The sequence below is a fragment of the Callithrix jacchus genome, chromosome 20 (genome assembly GCF_049354715.1).
Source record: "Callithrix jacchus isolate 240 chromosome 20, calJac240_pri, whole genome shotgun sequence".
Taxonomy (NCBI): domain Eukaryota; kingdom Metazoa; phylum Chordata; class Mammalia; order Primates; family Cebidae; genus Callithrix; species Callithrix jacchus.
The window spans coordinates 29,874,789-29,896,063 of record NC_133521.1 but is presented as its reverse complement, the minus strand read 5'-3'; the positions used below and the strand labels follow the sequence as shown (position 1 = coordinate 29,896,063).

Below are 21,275 nucleotides of genomic sequence, written 5' to 3'. Positions count from 1 at the left end.
TGAACCCCCGACCTCAGGTGATCCACCCGTCTCGGCCTCCAGAGTGCTTGGATTACAGGCTTGAGCCACCATGCCCGGCCATTTATTTCTTAAAGTAATAAAAACTGCACAAATACTGTGTGAAACACAGTGTTCTGATGTCCACACTAAAATAACCAGCAGGGGGCCCACGAAAGTCGCAACGCGACCCTGGCAGAAAGACAGCAGTGTGTGGCACGACCTCAACACCTGTCTTCTTGACAGAGCCCCGACTCCTCGCGGACTCTCGGATTCGAGACTGCAGGACTACGCAACTAGCAACAAAACCCGCGCAGCGGCTCCTCGGCCAACCGTCAGCGACCACGCAGGAAGACCAGGAGGAGGGCGGGTATAAGAGGTTTGACCGTCGCTACTGCGCAAGCGCACCCAACCAGAACCTCGAGGTGCTGCCGGGCCTTCCCCGCTGCGGAGGCGCCCGCTCAACCCTGCTGTCCGGGAATTGGTGGACTGGCGGCTAAGGGCTGGAAATAGGAGGGGCCGCCGCCATATCCTCCAATGGAAGGGAGACAGGGGCGGGCTTAATGACGGAAAAAGCATGGCGTGGAGACACCTGAAAGTGAGTCGCGCGAGTGAGGCTTGGGCCGGCGAGGGTGTGTCCGGACGGGACCAGGGCGGGCGAGGGGAGAACGGGGAAGCCAGGCCGGGTGAGGCTTGGACCGAAGGCGGCTCCGGGAGTGTGGCCCCACCCCCGGGACGTGTGCGTGTTTCCGGGGGCGCCTGCAAATGCTAGTACGTTTGCATTTGCACGTGGACTCGGTCGGGCGTGTGCAGACAGCGCCTGCAGGTCTGGGAGGGTGCTGATTTGAGTGTCTGCGCCTGGGCCACGTTTTTGAGCCTGGCACAGGGCTTCTTAGCGTTGTGTGCAGGGTCCAATTCGGAATGAATCTAGAGTAGGACATGCTCCCGACCCTTTTAGGTAAAGTTTTGTTGGGAGGCTCTATGTGAAGCGTTGTTAGTTGTATCCCCGTATGTAGTAGATATTCAAATGTTTGTTGATTGGCATGGGGCGGGGGGCGTAGAGTCTCCAAGGGAGGCAATGAATACCTTGAGTCTCTCTTTTACTTATTTATGAGACGGAGTCTCGCTCTGTCGCTGAGGCTGGAGTGCGATGGAGTGATCCGGCTCACTGCAACCTCTGCCTCTCGGGTTCAAGCGATTCTCCTGCCTCAGCCTCCCGAGTAGCTGGGATTACAGGCGCGCGCTACCATGCCCTGTTAATTTTTGTATTTTTAGTAGAGACGGGGTTTCACTATGTTGGTCGCCCGGCCCGAGTCTCTTTTTAAAATAAATATATGAGGCCGGGCACAGTGGCTCACCCCTGAAACCCCAGCACTTTGGGCGGCCGAGGCAGGCGGACCATGAGATCAAGAGATCGAGACCATCCTGGCCAACTTGATGAAACCCCGTCTCCACTAAAAATACAAAAAAATTAGCTGGGCGTGGCGGCAGGTGCCTGTAGTCCCAGCTACTCGAGAGGGAGGCTGAGGCAGGAGAATCATTTGAACCTGGGAGGTGGAGGTTGCAGTGAGCCGATATCGTGCCACTGCACTCCAGCCTGGCGACAGAGCAAGACGATATCTTAAAAACAGAAAATTAAAAATAAATAAATATAGGGAGAGAGATGGGGTCTCACTGTGTTGCCCAGGCTGGTCTAGAACTGTTGGCTTCAAGGAATCTTCCCGCCTCAGCCTCTCAAAGTGGTGGGATTACAGGCGTGGGCTACTGCACCCAGCCAATGAATACTTGGTCTACATCTCTTTAGCAGTTTGGAAAGATCCTTAAAAACAAAGCTGATCATGTCATTTCCTGGTTTAGGGAACAAAACCCAAATCTTTATTTTGGCCAAGACTCCTGCTCATTTCTCCTGCCTTGTCTTAAGCCTTACTTTTCCTCACTCACTGTTACAAACTTTCATCTTTTCTCATTCTCTTCTGCTACTGTGAGAGCCTTTATACTTTTTCCTCTCCCTACTGCCTTCTAGTTAACTATTTTTTTAAATAATTGAACCAGAGTAAGTTCAGAGAGACTCCCATCAACTCGTTTATCCCTTGAGCATCAGCTTTAAGTTATTTCCTTAAGGAAGGCTTTCCTTACCTCTAAGATTGGGTTGAATTCTTTCCTTACCTTATACTTTTTATCCTTCATCACAGTTACCATGACTACATATTTGCATGATCATTGATTTCTGTCTATTTCTTCATAAGATCACATTCTCCACTAGGGCAGGGGCAAGATCTGTTTTGTCATTTTTGCTCATCAGTATTTGATGAATGACTGGACTCACGAATTCAGCATCTGTCAGTGATAATTAACGAAAAGCATTGTGAACCACTTTTGACAGAATGAGCATAGCGTGGAGACACCTGAAAGTGAGTCCTGACTCACTGCATCCTGGACCTCCTGGGCTCAAGGGATCCACCCACTTCAGCCTCCCAAGTAGCTGAGATGGCAGGTGCACCACCATACCTGGCTAATTTTTTATATTTTGTAGAGACGGGGGTCTCATTCTGTTGCCCAGGCTGATCTCAAATTCCTGAGTTCAAGCAATCCTCCCACTTCAGCCTCCCAAAGTGCTGGGATTACAAGCATGAGCCACCAAGTACAGCTTTAAAAAGCCAGCATAATTAATACCCCAACTGGAATATAAAGGAGAAATTTTAAAAGTAGTTTATATTAATAAAATCACATGTATTGCAGTATGTAAATATTCTATATGATTCCCCTAGTGAGATAGTTCTGTTTAAGCCTCTATTTAGAAATGTGAGTGCACAGGTGTGTGACATCATCAAACACCCCAGCAAAGCACTGTACCATTCCCGATGAGATTTTCTGAAATGGTAAACAATTCTTGGGAATGTTCTGTGCAAAACTGGACAGTTGCCCCTCAATTTACAAGATACTTGTACTGTATGTGAAAACCATGTGGAGGCTGGGCATGGTGGCTCACGCCTATAATCCCATCACTTTGGGAGACCAAGGCAGGAGTACTGCTTGAGCCCTAGAGTTCAAGACCAGCCTGGGCAACATAGCAAGACTTCAAAAAATTGGCTGGGCTTGGTGGCATGTACCTGTGGTCCCAGTTATTTGGGGAGGCTGAGGTGGGAGGATCGCTTGAAACCAGGAGGTCAAGGAAGACAGTTTGTGTTCATGTGGTAGAATGTGGTTTGGTTCAGATAATATGAACAGATAACTTTTTCCCCACACAGATGTCAGTAGGACGTTCAGAAGTCACACAGGAAGTGGCACAGTTCATGTCAGATAGTCCCAGGCCCAGAAGGATGTCTGACTTTATGGATTCCTCCCCACCACGTCTATTAGCATTGCCCTGTCACTGTAACCAGTAACGATATCCACCACAATCCCCCTAGGAAACGGTACTGTCCCTCCTGAAATCTCTGGCCTGGAGTCCCAGGAAAGCCTTTATGGCCGGAAGAGGGTATGTACGCAGAAATGTAGATAGAGCCTCCGACTGTAGAGGCTAGTGGCAGCCAAAGGCTAAGGGCATTTGTTTCATGTGGCCTGCCGTTATGCCCTCTGCGTGCCTGGCTGTGAAGGGCTCAGGGAGGGTGTTGCAGCCTGGCCCGGGGGCTCCCCTAATAGGCTCTTTTTTTTTTTTTTTTTGCAGAAGCGGGCCCAGGATGCTGTGGTCATCCTGGGGGGTGGAGGGTTTCTCTTCGCCTCCTACCTGGTGGCCACGGGGGATGAGCGTTTCTATGCCGAACACCTGATGCCGGCTCTGCAGGGCCTGCTGGACCCAGAGTCAGCCCACAGACTGGCCGTTCGCTTCACCTCCCTGGGGCTCCTTCCTCGGGCCACATTTCAAGACTCTGACATGCTGGTAGGTGTTCCGGGACACCCTGTGCATTAAATGCAAAGGTGAAGGCTGAAGTCTCCTAAACTCAGCTGGGACTGATCTTTTTGAAAACCAGAACCCCAAGTGGGCAGTGGGGATTTGGAATTCAGTCTGAGCATTATTATTTTATGTCATGTTGCATATATGGGATGGTGTTAAGTGGTGTTCCTGTGTGATCCTCCCAACTGCTCCGTGAGCTGGGTTCTGTTATCGTCCCCCAACAGGGATCAGGAAACCAAGGAACAGAGTAGTAACAAAAAGTAACCCAAGTCACACAGCTAGCGGGTAGCAGAACTAGGATTCAAACCCACGGAGTCTGACGCTGGCTTCCTGCCCCTTGGCCGCTGTCCTGCCTTGCTGTCCTGTCCTTCAGGTAGTTCAGTCTTCCTCTCGGCTACATGGGGAAGCTGCCAGAATCAATAAGCGCAGGTGTGAGGCAGGAGGGTCTAGTCCCAGCCTCAGCCTCACTCAGCTGCTTGTCCAGCATACGGGCGCTCTCCACGCACTGATGTGGGCTGTGTTGCGGGCTTAGTGCAGGACACCGAATTGAAGAATCCCTGTCCTTGTGGAAGCTGCATCCTCATGGAAGCCTCCGCAGTTTCCTTTTGAGAGGCTTCTTACCAAACGGAAGGACATCAGAAAGATTTGTGTGTGAAAATGCAAACAAGGAGCACTCAGAACTCTGGTGGGAAGGGTCACTGTTACAAACTAAAGGGGCCTTCACTGCATTTCCCCTTCCTACCTTAAACTCCTTTTCACTTTATGATTTTACGGTGTTGAGCAGATGTGTCACTTTGCCTGACTCACCGTGCTCACACACTAACAGGCACTGTAGGCTCAGAAAGAACACTCCTTTAAGCCATCCTCACCCCAGACTGCTAGTCTGAGAGCCCTGGAACCAGTGAAAATGTGAGTAAATAATGAGTGGGACACAGAGATGGGGTGAATTTGGAAGGAAGTGCAGTGTGCTTGAGGGCCATAGCTGTGTCTGTGTAAACACAGATGCCTGAGCTATTGCCCTGAACACTGCGGTGTGGGCCCACTCTTACAGAAGCTCATTTAGAATGTGACCCAGACTTTTTAACTGGTAGCCAGGACTCTTGATGATTTCACCCCAACTTTCCTGGTTTAGCTCTCCACGCTTTGCCTCTGTCAGGCATGTTAGAATCCCCTGGGGGTACACTTGGAATAGTCAGATGCCCTGGCCCCGTGCCAGGCCAGTTTCACCGCCACATCTGAGAGCGGGGCCTGGTCTAGTCCAGCCCCCAGTCTCTTCCCAGTCCCGAGGTGCTATGAACATTCTTACCTTCATTTGTTGTTATTCTTCCTTCTTGGAGCATCCCTCTTAACGCCCTGCTTCCAGGATCCTTTGGTGCTCCCCCTGGGAGGCCCTGGCTAGTCTCCTGAAAGGTCACGAAGCCCGTCAGTCAGTTCTGCCCAGCTGAACACCTCACCTTCCTTCCTCTGGTTTCCCATGGGAGGGTGGGGCACGTGGCTGGGGCTTATTACCAGCCTGGATGAAGAGGGACACAGCTGGAGCTGATGTTTATTAAGCTGATCAAAGGGTTTTGCTGCTTGACATGCCGTGGTTTCAGGGAAGCACTACTTAGGGCCTGACAGCAGTGAGCTACTCTCTCGCACCAAGGCTAGTTGACAACAAGGTATGAACCTTAACCACAACTGGAAAAGACAGTGCTCGTCTTTTGTTCATTCAACACACGGTAAAAACATCCTTTCTTCCCCCAGGCTTGCTAATAATAAATCCTAATGGTTTTCAAACTCTAGCAGGCGTCACAGTCCCCTGGAAAGCTGGCACTGTTAAAAATAGGTTCCCCCAGTGCTCCATTCCTCTGCTAAGGATTTTGACCTTGGGGGGTGGGCCCTGAGATCTGAGGTTTCACAAGCTTCCTGAGTCATTCTGATGTAGCCGTGCCAGGAAGCATGCTTTGAGACACGGCGGGGTAGCCTTGTGTGCCTCTCACTTTGTCTTCCTCTTCCCAGGAAGTGAGAGTTCTGGGCCATAAGTTCCGAAATCCAGTAGGAATTGCTGCAGGATTTGACAAGCATGGAGAAGCCGTGGACGGACTTTATAAGATGGGCTTTGGTTTTGTTGAGATAGGAAGTGTGACTCCAAAACCTCAGGAAGGAAACCCCAGACCCAGAGTATTCCGCCTCCCTGAGGACGAAGCTGTCATTAACAGGTAGGTGAGTGGCCCAGAGTTCACGGAGGATGCCCTCTTTCCAGCCGGACTTTCGGACATGTAAGATCTGCGTCTGTTGTTTTCTGTCATACAGTGTGGACATTCTTCTGTCATTTGGAACGATCAGGAACCCTGCTGAGCATCTACTATGTGCCCCGGGCATCCATCTTGAAAAGCAGGCTTTGTCATGTCCATTTAACAGTTGTGTATGTGGAGGCTCGTGGAGCCAAATAACTCAGCTTCAGTCACGGAGACTGTAAGCAGGAGAGCCTGGGCACGGCCTGGGCTTACTGGACTTTAGAGTCTCTGCTCTGCCCATGTTGTTTCTCCAATGCCCTTACCCCACACTGTGCAAGAGAAATGTAATATGAGTCCATATGTGATGTAAAGTATTCTAGTGACCACATTAAGACAGTAAACAGAAATAAGTGAAATTGATACTTACTTAAAATTATAATTTAGTTATATTTAATATGTTACAAGTATTTAAAAAACATATATTTAAAACAACATAAAAGTTATTAATGGGCTATTTTTACTTTCTTTTGCTTGTCCCAAGTCTTCAAGAGCCAGTGTGTACTTTCCTCTCAGCACCTGTCCCTCTGGACCAGCTGCATTCCCAGCAGCCAGCAGCCGCACGTGGCCAGCAAGCTTGTACTGGACAGCACAGCCCCAGCCTTGAGCAAACAGGAGAAAGTGATCTGCAACATGCATAGCTGCTCTTAGTGGGAGATCCTTCTAGACTGTAGAAGGCCCCTCCCTTTGTCATCCCTGGGCAATTTTTACCAGAGCAAACCCAAAAAGTGAAGAAGTGCCTACTTTTTGGAAGAGGATTTTGAAGAGCTTCCTTGGGGAGATTTCGAAGGGCATCTTTGGGGCCGCTGGTAGCCTCCTGGGAGACAGACCTGTAGGATGGTTACTTGGCCGTGCTTCCTGCTTTATTATGCTTGTTTCAGGGAAATTCTCCAGCATTAGAGATCAAGTTATTGATCTTTCTGCTGCATTGTGGGTGGAGATCAATATCTTCAGAATTGGCCAGGCAAAATGTATTTGCATATCATTCAGCTGCTACAGATAACTGCAGGTGCTGAGATGATGGTACTTGGTGAATCCTGTAGGTGAGCAGGAGTGAGATCGTGCTCTGAGCACTGTGTGTATGTGGCCTCCTGGCTGCGCAGCAGTTCATTCAACAGTTGCTGAATGAACGGGTGAATGTATGAAGTCATCACATATGTGTGCCGCTGTATCTGTTATTATAGATGCTTTTGGCTTTAACAAAGTGGCTTAAACAACAGGCATTTGATATTATTTTCTTCTCATAACAGGTGTGATGGGCAGGTCCCGGCTTGGTTGAGCACCAGGGCAACGCTGAGACTCTGGTCCCACTTCTCTGGGCCTTCCCTTTTAGCTTATCAGAGAGTGACCTCAGCTGCAAGTATATTTTGTTTTGTTTTGTTTTTTGAGATGGAGTCTTGTTCTTTTGCCAGGCTGGAGTGCATTGGCAGGAGCTCAGCTCATTCATCTGTCTCCCAGATTCGAGCAATTCCCCTGCTTCAGCCTCCTGAGTAGCCGGGACTACAGGTGTGTGCCACCATGCCTGGCTAATGTTTTTTTTGTATTTTAGTAGAGATGGGGTTTCACCATGGTCAGGATGGTCTCAGTCTCCTGACCTCATGATCTGCCTGCGTTGGCCTCCCAAAGTGCTGGGATTACAGGCATGAGCCACCGTGCCCAGCCAAATGTTATGTTCTTACATGGACACTCAAGAGCAGAAGGGAAGAGCGGAGGGGCTGGGGGCTGCTCTCAGAGGCTCCCAGTAGGCCTCACTAGTGTCTCCATGTCCACATTTGGGTACACATTTGTGTTTCACTTGCCAGCAAGGCTGGGAAAGGAGTCATTAGCATTTTACCCTGTATCAGGGAAGGTGAGTTTTATTGACTAGAAGGAAGAGGAAGGGGACTGGCTACTAGGTCAACACACACGGTGAGGCTGGGGACACAGGGATGAAAGAGAGATGAGGCCCTTGCCTTCGGGGAGTGTCTAGTGACAGTGACAGAGGAATGAGAGAGGTATGAGATGCTGCTCACCCTCAAGAAGATTGTAACCTAGTACGAGACCTTGAGCATATATGTATGCATCTATCCTGAGCCAGGATAGAGGTAGGAAGGCCAGGGGGATGAGGAGTCCTTTGTAGCTGGGAGCTCTGTGCAGGAGGAGAGGGAGCATTCGCTCTGAGCTAGGAAGAGATGTGATTTTCACAAGCAGAAAGCGTAGGGAGATGGAGGTGGCTGCAGGGGCCTCAGGAGGCTGTTGGGGAGCCCAGCAGCAGGTGGCAAGTGCATGTGCGATTCTCAGTGGCTGGGTAAGGAGTGGTGATCCAGCAGGTCTGGGGCAGCTGCTGCTGAGCCTGGGCTGTTTCCAATGCCAGTTGGCTGAGCCTTTGCAAATTTTAATCTTTCCTTGGGTATTGGATGGTGTCCTGGCAAGTTCTCTAGGAGCCCCAGGGGTGTTTACACCCTGAAAATGTAGAATTGACTGTGATTTTTTTCTCTTGTGTTTGAAAGTCTTAAGTATACAGGAAATGGCCATGGAGCAGTCTCTTTAAATCCTCTGCCCTCTCACTTTGCCCCTCCCATCTGCTTGTTCTCTACAGGTATGGATTTAACAGTCACGGGCTTTCAGCGGTGGAACAAAGGTTACGGGCCAGACAGCAGAAGCAGGCCAAGCTCACAGAAGGTAAAGTGTGGTTGCGTCAGCGGGCCTTTCTTATTGATTAGGAGGAAACGTGGGAGAAACGCTGGGAACGTTTCTAGTGAAATAAACATGATTGAGCAACAGCAAAAACCACTAAGGAACTCAGTGGTTACCTGAGCTCAATAGCAAAAACCGCTAGGGAACCACCAAAATGCCTTCTAGAGGGATCTTCCTGGTCCCACACAGGCTCCAAGAGTTTAACTGGATTTCACAATTTAGCAAATACTCACTTTGCTTCTGCCTCGTTATGTAACCCGTGACCGTAACTAGGGAGGCCGGACAGCAAACGAAGCAAAGCGCTGGGCTGTGATCTCACGGGCAGTGACGGCGTGGGCAGGACTTGAGCGTCATCTTCCTCTGGTCCCCTCTGTCCTCCCTTTTTTTTTTGTCTGCTGTGTAAATATTGTTCATTAATCATAGAAGACTTAGTAAATACAGAGAAATGTAAAGACAGAAAGTTCAAGAAACAGATACTCCTCCCTACTCAAGGATAACTAATATTAGCATTTGGGAAAATAATCTTCATGACTTGTTTTGGAAACAGTGCTCACCTTTGGCTCAATGTGGTGGCTCACACCTGTAATCTCAATACTTTGGGTGGCCAAGGTGGGAGGATCACTTGAGCTCAGGAGTTTAAGAGTAGCCTGGGCAACATGGTGAGATCCCATTTCTCTAAGAAAAAAACAAAAACAACATACATTCTGGAAGGTGCCTTCAGCCACACGGGTGTTCTCTGTGGCCTCTGCCTCGTCTCTCTCCGGATGTACTTAGTGGTCGTACCCTGTGTTGCCCCAACCTTAATGGCCCTGGTACGCTCTGGGATTGTGTGGGGCTGCGGCTCAGTAGTGACTATTTTCTTCTTTGGGTCCCTCTGAAACTCCTTCCAGGGTGTCTCTGTTGCACAGGCTGGAGTGCAGTGGCATGATTTCAGCTCACTGCAACCTCTGCCGTCCCAGATAGTCCTGGTAGCAGGAGGAAGAAACCGCATGGGATTCATTTCAGGAAGTGAGGTGGAAAGGGCACTGAGCAGTGTCGGATTTGGGGAACAGGAAGTGATCTTTTGGAAACCCCTGGCTTGGGTTGAACCCTGCTATACTGCAGAGCCGCCCATGTGGGGAGCTTTGGAGGCCATCACAGGACCTGCACGGTTTGTGATGCTCGCCTGCCTTCATGCTTGCTTTTTTTTCTCGGTGTCTGCAGTGCTGTGTCCTGGCTTTATCCCCTGTTCTTCCCTGCCCAGCCCTCCTTCCCGGCCCTCCTGGTCAGCAGACTGCAGCAGCGCTCGGCACGGACATGTCTGCCAGCAGGTTAGGGACCTTGATGACAGCACTTGTCAGCACCATACCAAGGAACATGCGTTGATAAAAGCTTTGGTGCCCTTTGGGGACAGAGTAATCTAGCAATTTCTGTCCACTCCCAAATCTTGTCAGTTTGGGCAGATGACTTCTAATCCATTAGCTACATGGAAGTGATAGTCTCCTTCAAGCCAGTTTACTTTTGTGGAAAAGAATTCAAGCTTACAAATGGTCTTGGCTTGATGGGAGGCTTGGAGATCTTATGATAACCATTTTCTCTAACTGATTTTTTTTTTTTTCTTGAGACAGAGTCTGGCTCTGTTGCACAGGCTGGAGTGCAGTGGCATGATTTCAGCTCACTGCAACCTCTGCCGCCCAGGTTCAAACAATTCTCCTTTCTCAGCCTCTGGAGTAGCTGGGATTATAGGGGCCTGCCACCACACCCAACTAATTTTCTTATTTTTAGTAGAGACATGGTTTCACCTTGTTGGCCAGTCTGGTCTTGAACTCCTGACCTCAAGCGATCGCCTGCCTCAGCCTCCCAAAGTGCTGGGATTACAGGCATGAGCCACTGTTCCTGGCTTCCAGTAGGGTTCTGATCCCCTCCTCCAGTCCCCACCCTGGAAGGTAGCTACACTAATCTCATTTACTTTCTAGCTGAGATGAGAGGGTGTGCTGGGGCGTGAGAAGGTGGTTAGTGGTACAGCAGATGTTTGATCCTCTCTGGCCTGGGAACACATTTTGTGAGCTACTTGTTCTAGGTCTTTCCCCAACCTTCAGATGGAAAAAAAACAGCCTGTACCATTGATGTACCACTCCCTGTGCAGATATGAGTATCTTAGGAGAAATCAAGTGCAGACAACCCTTTTCTTTTACACATAGTGTTTCTGAAAATGTTTTTCTGGAAGTCTGAAATGCAAGTCCACTGATAGTGAGTCCTGTGGACTTTTCAGTGAGCTGACCTTGTGGCTTACATGCAAACTGAGACCCTCCTGAGAGTAAAAAGGAGCAGGTGTTAATAATGATGCCCAGGCTAGGGGAGCGATCAGGTTGTCCCGGGAGCACGGAAGATACAGGGTTCCCTCAGTTGTCACATGAGGGAGAGTCCCTTTCCTCAGAGAAGTAAAAGAAGTTAGAAACAATTACACCTCCACATTTTTAGACATGATAATTGAAAATATTTGGCCGGGTGCAGTGGCTCACACCTGTAACCCCAACACTCTGGGAGGCTGAGGCAGGCAGATCACTTGAGGTCAGGGGTTTGAGACCAGCCTGGCCAACATGATGAAACTCCATCTCTACTAAAAATACAAAAATTAGGCCGGGTGCCGTGGCTCACGCCTGTAATTCCAGCACTTTGGGAGGCGAAGCAGGTAGATCATGATGTCAGATCGAGACCATCCTGGCCAACATGGTGAAGCCCTGTCTCTACTAAAAATAAAAAAATTAGCTGGGTGTGGTGGTGCGTACCTGTAATCCCAGCTACTTGGGAGGCTGAGACAGGAGAATTGCTTGAACTCGGGAGGCGGAGGTTGCAGTGACCCAGGATTGTGCCACAGCATTCCAACCTGGGCAGTAGAGTGAAGAGACTCCATCTCAAAAAAAAAAAAAAAAAAATTCCAGTATATATATATATTTTTGAGACAGCATCTTGCTCTGCTGCTCAGGCTGGAGTGCAGTGGCGTGATCACAGTTCACTGCGGCCTCAGTCCTACTTCAGCATCCTGAGTAGCTGGGACTACAGGAGTGCATCACTGCACCCGGCTGATGTTTTCATTGTAGATGGGGTTTCGCCATTTTGCCCAGACTGGTCTTGAATTCCTGGGCTCAAGCAATCCTCCTACGTTGGCCACCCAAAGTGCTGTGATCACAGGCGTGAGCCGCCATGCCTGGCCTGGTTTTCAGTATTGTATGCCTCCTCTTTCACTTTGCTTTTTCTTCACAACTGCACATCCAGTCGGCTGAGCCAAGACCAACAAGCATCCCTTGAGGTGAGCGTCGCCGGCCTGATGTCCTACTGAGTTCTGTTTGTTCTCAGTTTTATTCAATTTATGAGGCCTATCTTTGTACCATAAGTATTTGCACTTATTTGTCCATTTTTCATAAAAATTTTAAAAATAAAAAGGGCAGGCTGGGTGCGGTAGCTCAAGCCTGTAATCCCAGCACTTTGGGAGGCTGAGGCAGGTGGATCACGAGGCCAAGAGATCGAGACCATCCTGGTCAAAATGGTGAAACCCCGTCTCTACTAAAGATACAAAAAATTAGCTGGGCATGGTGGCGCGATCCCAGCTACTCAGGAGGCTGAGGCAGGAGAATTGCCTGAACCCAGGATGGATGGATGGATGGATGAATGGACAGATAGATAGATAGATAGACAGATAGATAGATAGATAGATAGATAGATAGATAGATAGATAAGGCAAAATGTAGCAAAACATTGTGATAGCTGCCCAGACTTTGCTAGGCAGGCAGCAAGTGGTTTTTGGTCAGTAGGCAGGCCCAGGCCAGTGGAGCACCTGTCAGCCGGTGTGGGGCAGGTCAGGTTTGGGGGCAATTCCCACACAGCAGTCCATGGGTGGTCTGGTCAAGGACAGCCTCAGAAGGTGGCACAGGAAATGCTGTGCGGGGCTCAGGCCTGACCAGCGATGTTTGCAGATGGACTGCCGCTGGGGGTCAACCTGGGGAAGAACAAGACCTCAGCGGACGCCACGGCAGACTATGCAGAAGGGGTGCGCGTGCTGGGTCCGCTGGCTGACTACCTGGTGGTGAATGTGTCCAGCCCCAACACCGCGGGGCTGCGGAGCCTTCAGGGAAAGGCCGAGCTGCGCCGCCTGCTGACCAAGGTGGGTAACTGCACCTCTTCGCCAGGCCCCGTCCCACCAGCCTGTCCTACCTGCTACCCTTCATTCTCTAGGGCGGTTTCAGCATTGCCCTCAGAAGCTATCCTTAGCATCTGGACCAGTAAGACCTCTGGCTATGCCTTCCCGGAGCCCCCTCTGATCCCCTGTCCTGACGATGATTATACACGATGTTGACAAATTATGTGTCCCTGCTGCTGTAAAGCACGGGGTCTGTGAGAGCAGAGACCGTATCTCTCATTTGTCTCCCTGACCGTAGCACCCAGAGCTCTGAGTGAAGGACTTCAGCACCTAGTACTTGTGGTAATATTTCCTGGTTATCTTTTAGGAATAAAAGTCTAAAAGAGGCTGGGCACAGTGGCTCATGCCTGTAATCCCAGCCCCGTGGGTGGCCGAGGTGGGTGGATTACTTACAGCCCAGGAGTTTGAGACCAGTCTGGGCAACCTGGCAAAACCCCAACTTAAAAAAATACAGAAATTAGCTGGGCATGGTGGCGCACACCCACAGTCTCAGGGACTCTGGAGGCTGAAGTGGAAGGATCGCCTGAGCCCAGGGAGATGCAGGCTACAGTGAGCCGTGATCATGCTACTACACTCCAGCATGGGTGACAGAGTGAGACTTGTCTCAAAAAATGTCTGGAAAACCCTTAAGTTATTAGCCAATGCCCATGGGGATCCCTTGGCCTAAAAAAATGGAATCGAATCCCATCTTGATGGTGCACCTCACATGTCTGAGGGCTGGGTTTCCTGAAAAGGAGAACTTGTTCCTACTTTAGTCTGATTGCTTTTGTGGAAACCCTGACCTGCCCTGTAGGTCACAGCTGCATTGTGGGCTGTGGTCTGCAAGGTCCCCAGCTCTGGCTCTGTGTCACCCTAGGTGCTGCAGGAGAGGGATGCCTTGCAGGGAGTGCACAGGCCGGCAGTGCTGGTGAAGATCGCTCCTGACCTCACCTCCCAGGACAAGGAGGACATTGCCAGTGTGGTCAAAGAGGTTCGAGTGGGGGTCTGGGCCCGGGGTGCACCCCCCAGTGGTCTACAGAGGCCGTTTGGCCAGCTGGGCTAGCCCAGAACAGCAGCCTTTGTGATTTCCTCTCCTTGATATTGAAGGCTGGGTTGGTGTAACTCACCCTGTAGTCAAAAGCGAACACTGGAATAAATGCTCGAAGGAGTCTTTTTCTCATGCCTCTTCCTGTCTCTCCTCATCTCCATCCAGCAAGGTTAAGGCTTGAGCTTGGTTGGGTCCTTGGCCAGTCTCAGATGGGACTGAAAATTCCTTATCTCACTCCTCTCTCCAGCCTGTCTGAACAGCAGGTCTCTGTGGCATAGGAGAGTAGTGGAAACTGATTGAGCCTGGCCACCATGGGTTCAAATCCTGGTTCCACCACTTACTACCTGGGGGCCTCAGACAAGACACTATAATTGGGTTGTTGTAAGGACTGGACCCTGTCCTAGCGGAATGTTATGGGTGGTCAGCGTGGTCACATTATGGCTCATTTTACAACTTGTTGAGGAAAAGATGAGTAGTGGGGTCTGGTGTAGCTCTTGCTTTGGGGGCTGTAAGTGTAGCCCAGCTGCTGCTTTTGACCTCCAGAGAAGCACCTCTGAGTCCTGCAGTGCCATGACTCACGGCTTTTTCTCTATCTCGCACTGTAGTTGGGCATCGATGGGCTGATTGTCACAAACACCACTGTGAGTCGCCCTGCTGGCCTCCGGGGTGCCCTGCGCTCTGAAACAGGAGGGCTGAGTGGGAAGCCCCTCCGGGATTTATCAACTCAGACCATTCGAGAGATGTACACACTCACCCAAGGCAAGGCTTCTGGCATCTGTCTGCCGATCTGCATGTGGTTTGGGTTCTTGGGTTGTGATGGGAATCATAATTCTCTAATCGGCTGTGATTGTGGGGGGCTGGGGGGCTGAAGCCACATCCTTTTTTATGGTGTTACCGTGTGCTTTTCTATAGGCCGAGTTCCCATAATTGGGGTTGGTGGTGTGAGCAGCGGGCAGGACGCGCTGGAGAAGATCCGGGCAGGGGCCTCCCTGGTGCAGCTGTACACAGCCCTCACCTTCTGGGGGCCACCCGTGGTGGGCAGAGTCAAGCGGGAACTGGAGGCCCTTCTGAAGTGAGTGAAGCCATGTGTGGCTTGAAACAGAAGTTAGGCAGAGGTTAATTCAGAATCACTTTCTTGTTCATTGAAAAAGGAGTTGAGGGGTACACTCTGAAGTGGGGAGAAATTATTCTGGGTTACTCTTTTGATGAAGGACAAACAGTGCCAAGCAGAGCTGAGGATTTACTTCCAAGGCAATGATGTTTCTAAAGCGGAGTTGTCCATTTGCTCGAGGGAGAGGAGCCTGAGGAATCCCAGCAGCATTCCCATTAATTAAGCAACACTGGCTCAGTGTTGGGAGCTGTCAATGCTTATAAGCAATTTCCTTCCTGCTCTGTTCCTACCTTGGTGGAACTACTACCCCTAGGTCCCTGGGTGAAGAGTGTAGAGAAAATGAACGAAGATGTTCCTTGGCGGGATGATGCGTTTATGGGTGAACGTGGGCTTCCTGTAAGAGCAGGGCCCATCCTTCACTGTTTGCTGAAATTGCTTTGTTTGCTCTTTCCAGAGAGCAGGGCTTTGGCAGAGTCACAGATGCCATTGGAGCAGATCATCGGAGGTGAGGATGGCATCGGTTGGGAAACCTGATCTAGAATCTTCCCAAGGACTCAGGCAAGCCTCTGTGGCTGGATCATGAGAGGAGGGACTCTGCTTTGAGCCATGTCCCCAAGCCGTGGCATGGCTGCACTGTAAAAGCCAATAGGGGTCACCAGGCTCAACCTCGGGCTTTCTTCAGATCCTTGGTCAGACCATCAACTGCATTTGTGATTCTTTGTGGATTCAAACCCTAGGATCCGTCAGTATTGCAAGGACATTGAATATTAGGGGAAAAAAGTCATGGAAAAATAAAGCCATTTAGAACCTGGATTTAAACCCTAGCCCTTTCTGGTTTGCCACAGGCCCTGCCCAGATGCTGCGGGGCCTTCCAGGATCTTCCACCTGCATCTGCAGTGGGCTCCCCAGGAACCTGACTGTGTTTCATTTGATCTTTATTTAATATTTTAAACTTAAAAAAAATATTTCAAACATAAGGGTGGGGCGTGATGGCTCATGCCTGTAATCCTAGCACTTTGGAAGGCCAAGGCAGGCAGATCACCTGAGGTCAGGAGTTCAAGACTAACCTGGCCAACATGGTGAAGCCCTATCTGTACCAAAAATACAAAAATTAGCCAGGCGTGGTGGCAGTCACTTTTAATCCCAACTACTCAGGAGACAGGCAGGAGAATCCCTTGAACCCAAGAGGCGGAGGTTGCAGTGAGCCAAGATTGCACCACTGCATTCCCGCTTGGGTGACACAGTGAGACTCCGTCACAAAAAAAAAACATGTTTTCCCATTTCTCTCCCTCCCTCTTTAACCTGGATGAAATATTCATGTGTATTACCTGTTTATTATTGCTGAGTCATTGCGCCTTACCCTGAAGTGCTTCAGTCTGTGTCTCCTAAGCATCCTGACGTTAGGTTTTTGATGAGAAAACTGGCCTGAATTCTTCACCAGCAATTCAAACAGTACTGCACTCTTGGAATGTAAACATTCCTGTCCCTCGTCACGCCACTCTGCAGACATGCCTTCTGCTTGGTGTTTATATCCCCGACTTTTCCCCTGCATAGAAATGTTCATTTTCTACATACACACTCAGATATCTATGCGGCTGTGTGTATTTTTGGAATACCTATCTATGGATGGAATGCACTGTTTTCTGTATAGTTATTTTATGTTTTCACACAAATGGCATCAGCCCACAAATACGATTCTACGTTGACTTTCTTCATCACCTGTGGGCCGGTTCACGCTGGGCCTCAGTCCCCTGTTGGTGATCACGTTGCTGACTTCTGGCATTTTCCTATCACTGGTGGTGCCTCACTGAACACCATGGGAATGTGCCTTCGTTCGGGCAACAGTGCAGAGCAGATTCCAAGAGGTGTCACAGCTGGGCTGAGGGGCTGGTGTGTTTCACATTCTGACATAAAGCCAAGCTGCCCCTATCAGGTTTTCAAGCTGCCCCTTTGCCATCGTGGAGACAGCAACAGGGGACATCCCTAGCTCCTCTGGCTTTGCCTGTTCAAAGCTACCCTGTGAGGCCTGAAGAAAGGAGCTGCCGGGCAGGCGTCTCCCGTCCACTGAACACTGACTGTGGGCCGGATGCTGCGCCAAGGGCTTGACATGCCCGCTTTACAGATGAGGAGATGGGGGAAGAGAGGCAGCTGATGGTCCAGTCTCCGTGTGTGGAGGCTGCTTCGCTGGGCTCGAGCCTGGCAGGGTGGTCGCAGAGCATGTTGTGCCGAATGGACCAAGCCTTGGCTGCTGTCAAAGCTGGCTCATTGCCTTCTGCTTCTCCATATTTGTTCCTTACTCCAGGAAGAGCAGTGCCCTGAAGGAGAGCCAGGAATGGGCAGAAGGAGAAGGAAAAGGAGCCACATGCTGGCCAGTCCCCTGTGGGTTGCTTTCCTTACCAGCTTGGGCTCAAACATGTCACATCGGGTACTTGTCCACATACTCTGGACACTCTTGTTCTGTCTGGGCTGTGAGCCACCTGCCCTCCCTTCCCCATGTTACAGGCATCTACCTACTCTGTCCCACTTAATAGCTTCAGGACTGAACGATTTCGGAAAGGGAAGGGAAGGGGTGGAGGAGAACGGGGAGGAGTAGGCCCTTGGAAGTTTCTCCATGGGAGACTGACATTCTCTCTCGGCCTGGAACAGGCTGATTGACCACCAGGGTAAGGAGCTGTCTTGCATTCAGGGGCCATATGGTGTGAGGATACCTATTTTTCTTCCCTCCCCTCTCCTCCACTACCTCACCTTCTCTTCCCCTCCCTTCCCCTCCCCTCCCTTCCTCTCTTCCTTTGGCGGAGTCTCACTCTGTCACCCGGGCTGGAGTACAGTGGTGCAATCTCTGCTCACTGCAACCTCCATGTCCTGGGTTCAAACAATTCTCCTCCCTCAGCCTCCTGAGTAGCTGGGATTACTGATGCCCGCCACCATGCCTGGCTACTTTTTGTATTTTTAGTAGAGATGGGGTTTCATCATGTTGGCCAGGCTGGTCTCGAACTCCTGACTTCAGGCAATCTGCCGGCCTTGGCATCCCAAAGAGATGGGATTACAGACGTGAGCCAATACACCTGGCCTGAGGATACCTATTTTTCTTAATGCTGGAAGCCACATTCCGACCCCAGAGCAGCTGTCAGTGCTGGGAGACCTGGGAGATTGGTGATGCCTGCGTCTTCTTTTGGGACCGAGGATGGTGGAAGGATGCGCAGAATTCCAAATGCTATTTACATTACTCAATTTTGTGTTTTCTGTGGAGTGCATAATTGTCTTTGGTTGCCAGTTTCATATCAGTTAAATAAAAGCCCTACGTTAATCCTATTCTGTGACTTACTCTTTTCACATGTCATCATAATGATATACTTCAATATTCATCCCTCAGATTGGCCCCGCCCTAACAGCGCTTTCCACAGCATAAATCCTTCAGCGTTTGCTTATGGGTAAACACAAAGGATATTTTCAGTTTTTCACATCAGACAGTGCTTCAGTGCTCAGGGTTTATGTATCTTTGTAGTCTTACATATCTTTGTGGTAGAATAGATTCCCAGAAGTGGTATTGCTTGGGCAAAGTTTATACACACTGAACATGTTGATAGTTATTGCCAAATTGCCATAAAGAGGGCTGTCCAACTTTGTAAGGGAGGCCCCTTTCCTCTTATGTTGTTCCACATGGGAATTTCAATTTCACTGGTCTGGAATAAGCCGTTCTCAACTTTTCCACTAGGAATAGCTTGCATTATGGCTCTCCCTTGGTTAAAAAAAAAAAAAAGAGAGAGAGAAAAAAAAGAAATGGAGGGTTTAGCAAGTTACTTTGGGCTGCAGCCAGAATGACTGCCACTTGCATCTCTCTCTTTTTCTCTCCTCTGTCCCCTACAATGGGCTCAACTCTGTGTCAGAAACGGCTGAGGTTCCTACGTGCAGCAGCTTCCTTCAAAGGGGCAGGGACGTCAGGTCATATACACTCTGTGTTTTGAAAGAATTCATTTCCCCAGTGACTTTATGATAGGCTGCTTCTGGGTCAAGTTCTGTAGCCAATACTTTTTAATCTGGTTATCCATGAAGACCCCACTTGGGAAATATCCAGTCAGAATGGCAGTCTCCAGGACAAGTGGGGAACGGTGAGGCAGCGTGGAGACCATTTGCTCACTTCCATCTTGGAGGCTGAGGGTGTAGCTTGGCTAGCTCAGTAGCTTCTCGGTGGTGCTTACTCAAGTGTCCCTGGGTAGGAAAATCAGGTTTGCAGGACACGGAGGGTTGACTTGGCTCTGCTCTCAGCAGCAGATGGGAGTCACAGGCTCAGTCTGGAAGAGGACCCTGCTCTTGCACTCCAGCTGGTTTGCTGCCCGCAATGTTGGCCAGCCTTTAATAAGAGAAAGCCAGCCAGGCGTGGTGGCTTATGCCTGTAATCTCAGCACTTTGGGAGGCTGTGGCAGGCAGTTCACGAAGTCAAGAGATCAAGACCATCCTAGCCAACATTGTGAAACGCTGTTTCTACTAAAAATACAAAAATTAGCTGGGTGTGGTGGTGCATGCCTATAGACCCACCTATTTGGGAGGCTAAGGCAGAAGAATTGCTTGAACTTGGAAGGCAGAGGTTGCAGTGAGCCGAGATTGCGCCACTGCACTCCACCCTGGTGACAGAGTGAGACTCAGCCTCAAAACAAACAAAAACAAAAACAAAAAAAAAAACAAATAAAAAATAAATACATAAATAAAAATATGAGAAGGCAGAAATCTGCATGTTTTGTGAATCATCTCCAGTTTTTAAGACATCAGCTGATATCGTGCCAGTCCATTAAAACTGGTTTGTGTGCCATATGTGAATTAGGGCTTCTAATTTAGGTCCACACTGTTAACAAAAGACCATGAGATTTATGGAGGCAAAAGGGAGAACTTTATTTTCTGAAGGCAATCTGCAGATTGGGGTGACACAGCCTTTGGTGTAAAATGAAAGTGTGCTCTAAGAACGTGTCAGAGAGTAGGACATTATAAAGGCAAAAACCCACAGAAAAGGAGTAAGGAACAGTCTTAGTGTCTTACTTTGTCACCTACTCTAGAGTGCAATGGCACAATCACAGCACACTGCAGCCTTGACCTCTTGAGCTCAAAGAGTCCACCCACCTCAGCCTCGCAAGTGTGCACATACTTGGCTATTTAAAAAAATTTTTGTAGACATAGATTCTCACTATGTTGTCCAGACCGGTCTCAAACTCCTGAGCTCAAGTGATCCTCCCACTTCAGCCTCCAAAAGTGCTGTGATTACAGGTGTGAGCCATCACGCCTGGCCAGGAACAGTCTTGACTGGATGACTTTTAAACCCGAAATCACCAGTCTCTTAATTGGCTGGTTCCAGGTTGTTGGTCAGTTGGTACCTGGTGGTCAGGTGGGGAATTTCCAGGTACACTTGTTTTCAGGGACTGTTCTTTGACTTGGTCACAGAAAAACAGACTTTGCAACACTCTCCAAGGACACGGTGTTACTACTCCCCTCACTCTGCCATGACCTCTTGGTTCTGCTTTTAACTTTTGGGCCTCAGGGAGTCCATCTTGCCTGTCAACTGGGGGTATAATTCGTCATTTCCCTTTGGTAGAAACTTGCTGTAGGCAGCACTGATGACCAGTTTATGCTCTATCACATATTGTTGCCCACATGGTGTGGCTACCTGCCCTGGGTCCATCTAGTCTCGTGGTGTGACTCATGTGGCTAAGAAGCTTATGACAACTGAACATCTTTGGCCATGCAGAGTCTAAAGTGGGTGGGCAGACCCCTGTTAGATCTTTTTTTTTTTTTTTGAGACTGAGTGTCGCTCTTGTTGCACAGGCTGGAGCACAATAGCGTGATCTTGGCTCACTGCAACCTCTGCCTCCCAGGTTTAAGCTATTCTCCTGCCTCAGCCTCCAGAATAGCTGGGATTACGGATGCCTGCCACCATGCCAGGCTAATTAATGTATTTTTAGTAGAGATAGGGTTTCAACATTTTGGCCAACCTGGTCTCCAACTCCTGACCTTAGGTGATCCACTGCCTTAAGACTCCCAAAGTGCTGGGATTATAGGTGTGAGCCACCACACCTACCCACTTGTCAAATCTTTATCAGTGTCTCTTACCGATGTTCAGTTATATTGGT

The 21,275-nt window shown here is 49.6% G+C and overlaps 2 protein-coding genes across 6 annotated transcripts in view; one reads left to right on the top strand and one right to left on the bottom strand.

Annotated features, from left to right (window-relative positions):
- Positions 1–553: 553 nt before the first annotated feature.
- DHODH (dihydroorotate dehydrogenase (quinone)) lies at positions 554–18,471 on the top strand. Of its 4 annotated transcripts, none has more exons than XM_002761120.6 (9): positions 554–595; positions 3,665–3,877; positions 5,894–6,093; positions 8,747–8,829; positions 12,798–12,985; positions 13,878–13,991; positions 14,654–14,807; positions 14,961–15,120; positions 15,614–18,471. In XM_002761120.6, exons 1-9 carry the CDS (start codon positions 575–577, stop codon positions 15,666–15,668), a joined length of 1,188 nt encoding a protein of 395 aa, XP_002761166.1. In that variant the 5' UTR covers positions 554–574; the 3' UTR covers positions 15,669–18,471. The 4 variants fall into 4 exon arrangements, with proteins under 4 accessions (XP_002761166.1, XP_078213733.1, XP_035137680.1 ...); XM_078357607.1 differs by having other exon boundaries at positions 554–629; XM_035281789.3 differs by having other exon boundaries at positions 554–768.
- Positions 5,181–21,275, bottom strand: part of TXNL4B (thioredoxin like 4B) — a 58,369-nt gene continuing 42,274 nt past the window's right edge. Inside the window, exons 4-5 of one of the 2 annotated variants that reach the window (XM_078357610.1) lie at positions 9,078–9,239; positions 5,181–5,295 (exon numbers count right to left, since the gene is read on the bottom strand). In XM_078357610.1, the coding sequence (XP_078213736.1) occupies positions 5,238–5,295; positions 9,078–9,239 (220 nt within the window). In that variant the 3' untranslated portion in view covers positions 5,181–5,237. The remainder of the gene's footprint in view (positions 5,296–9,077; positions 9,240–21,275) is intronic. The other variant, XM_078357609.1, reaches the window with a different exon arrangement.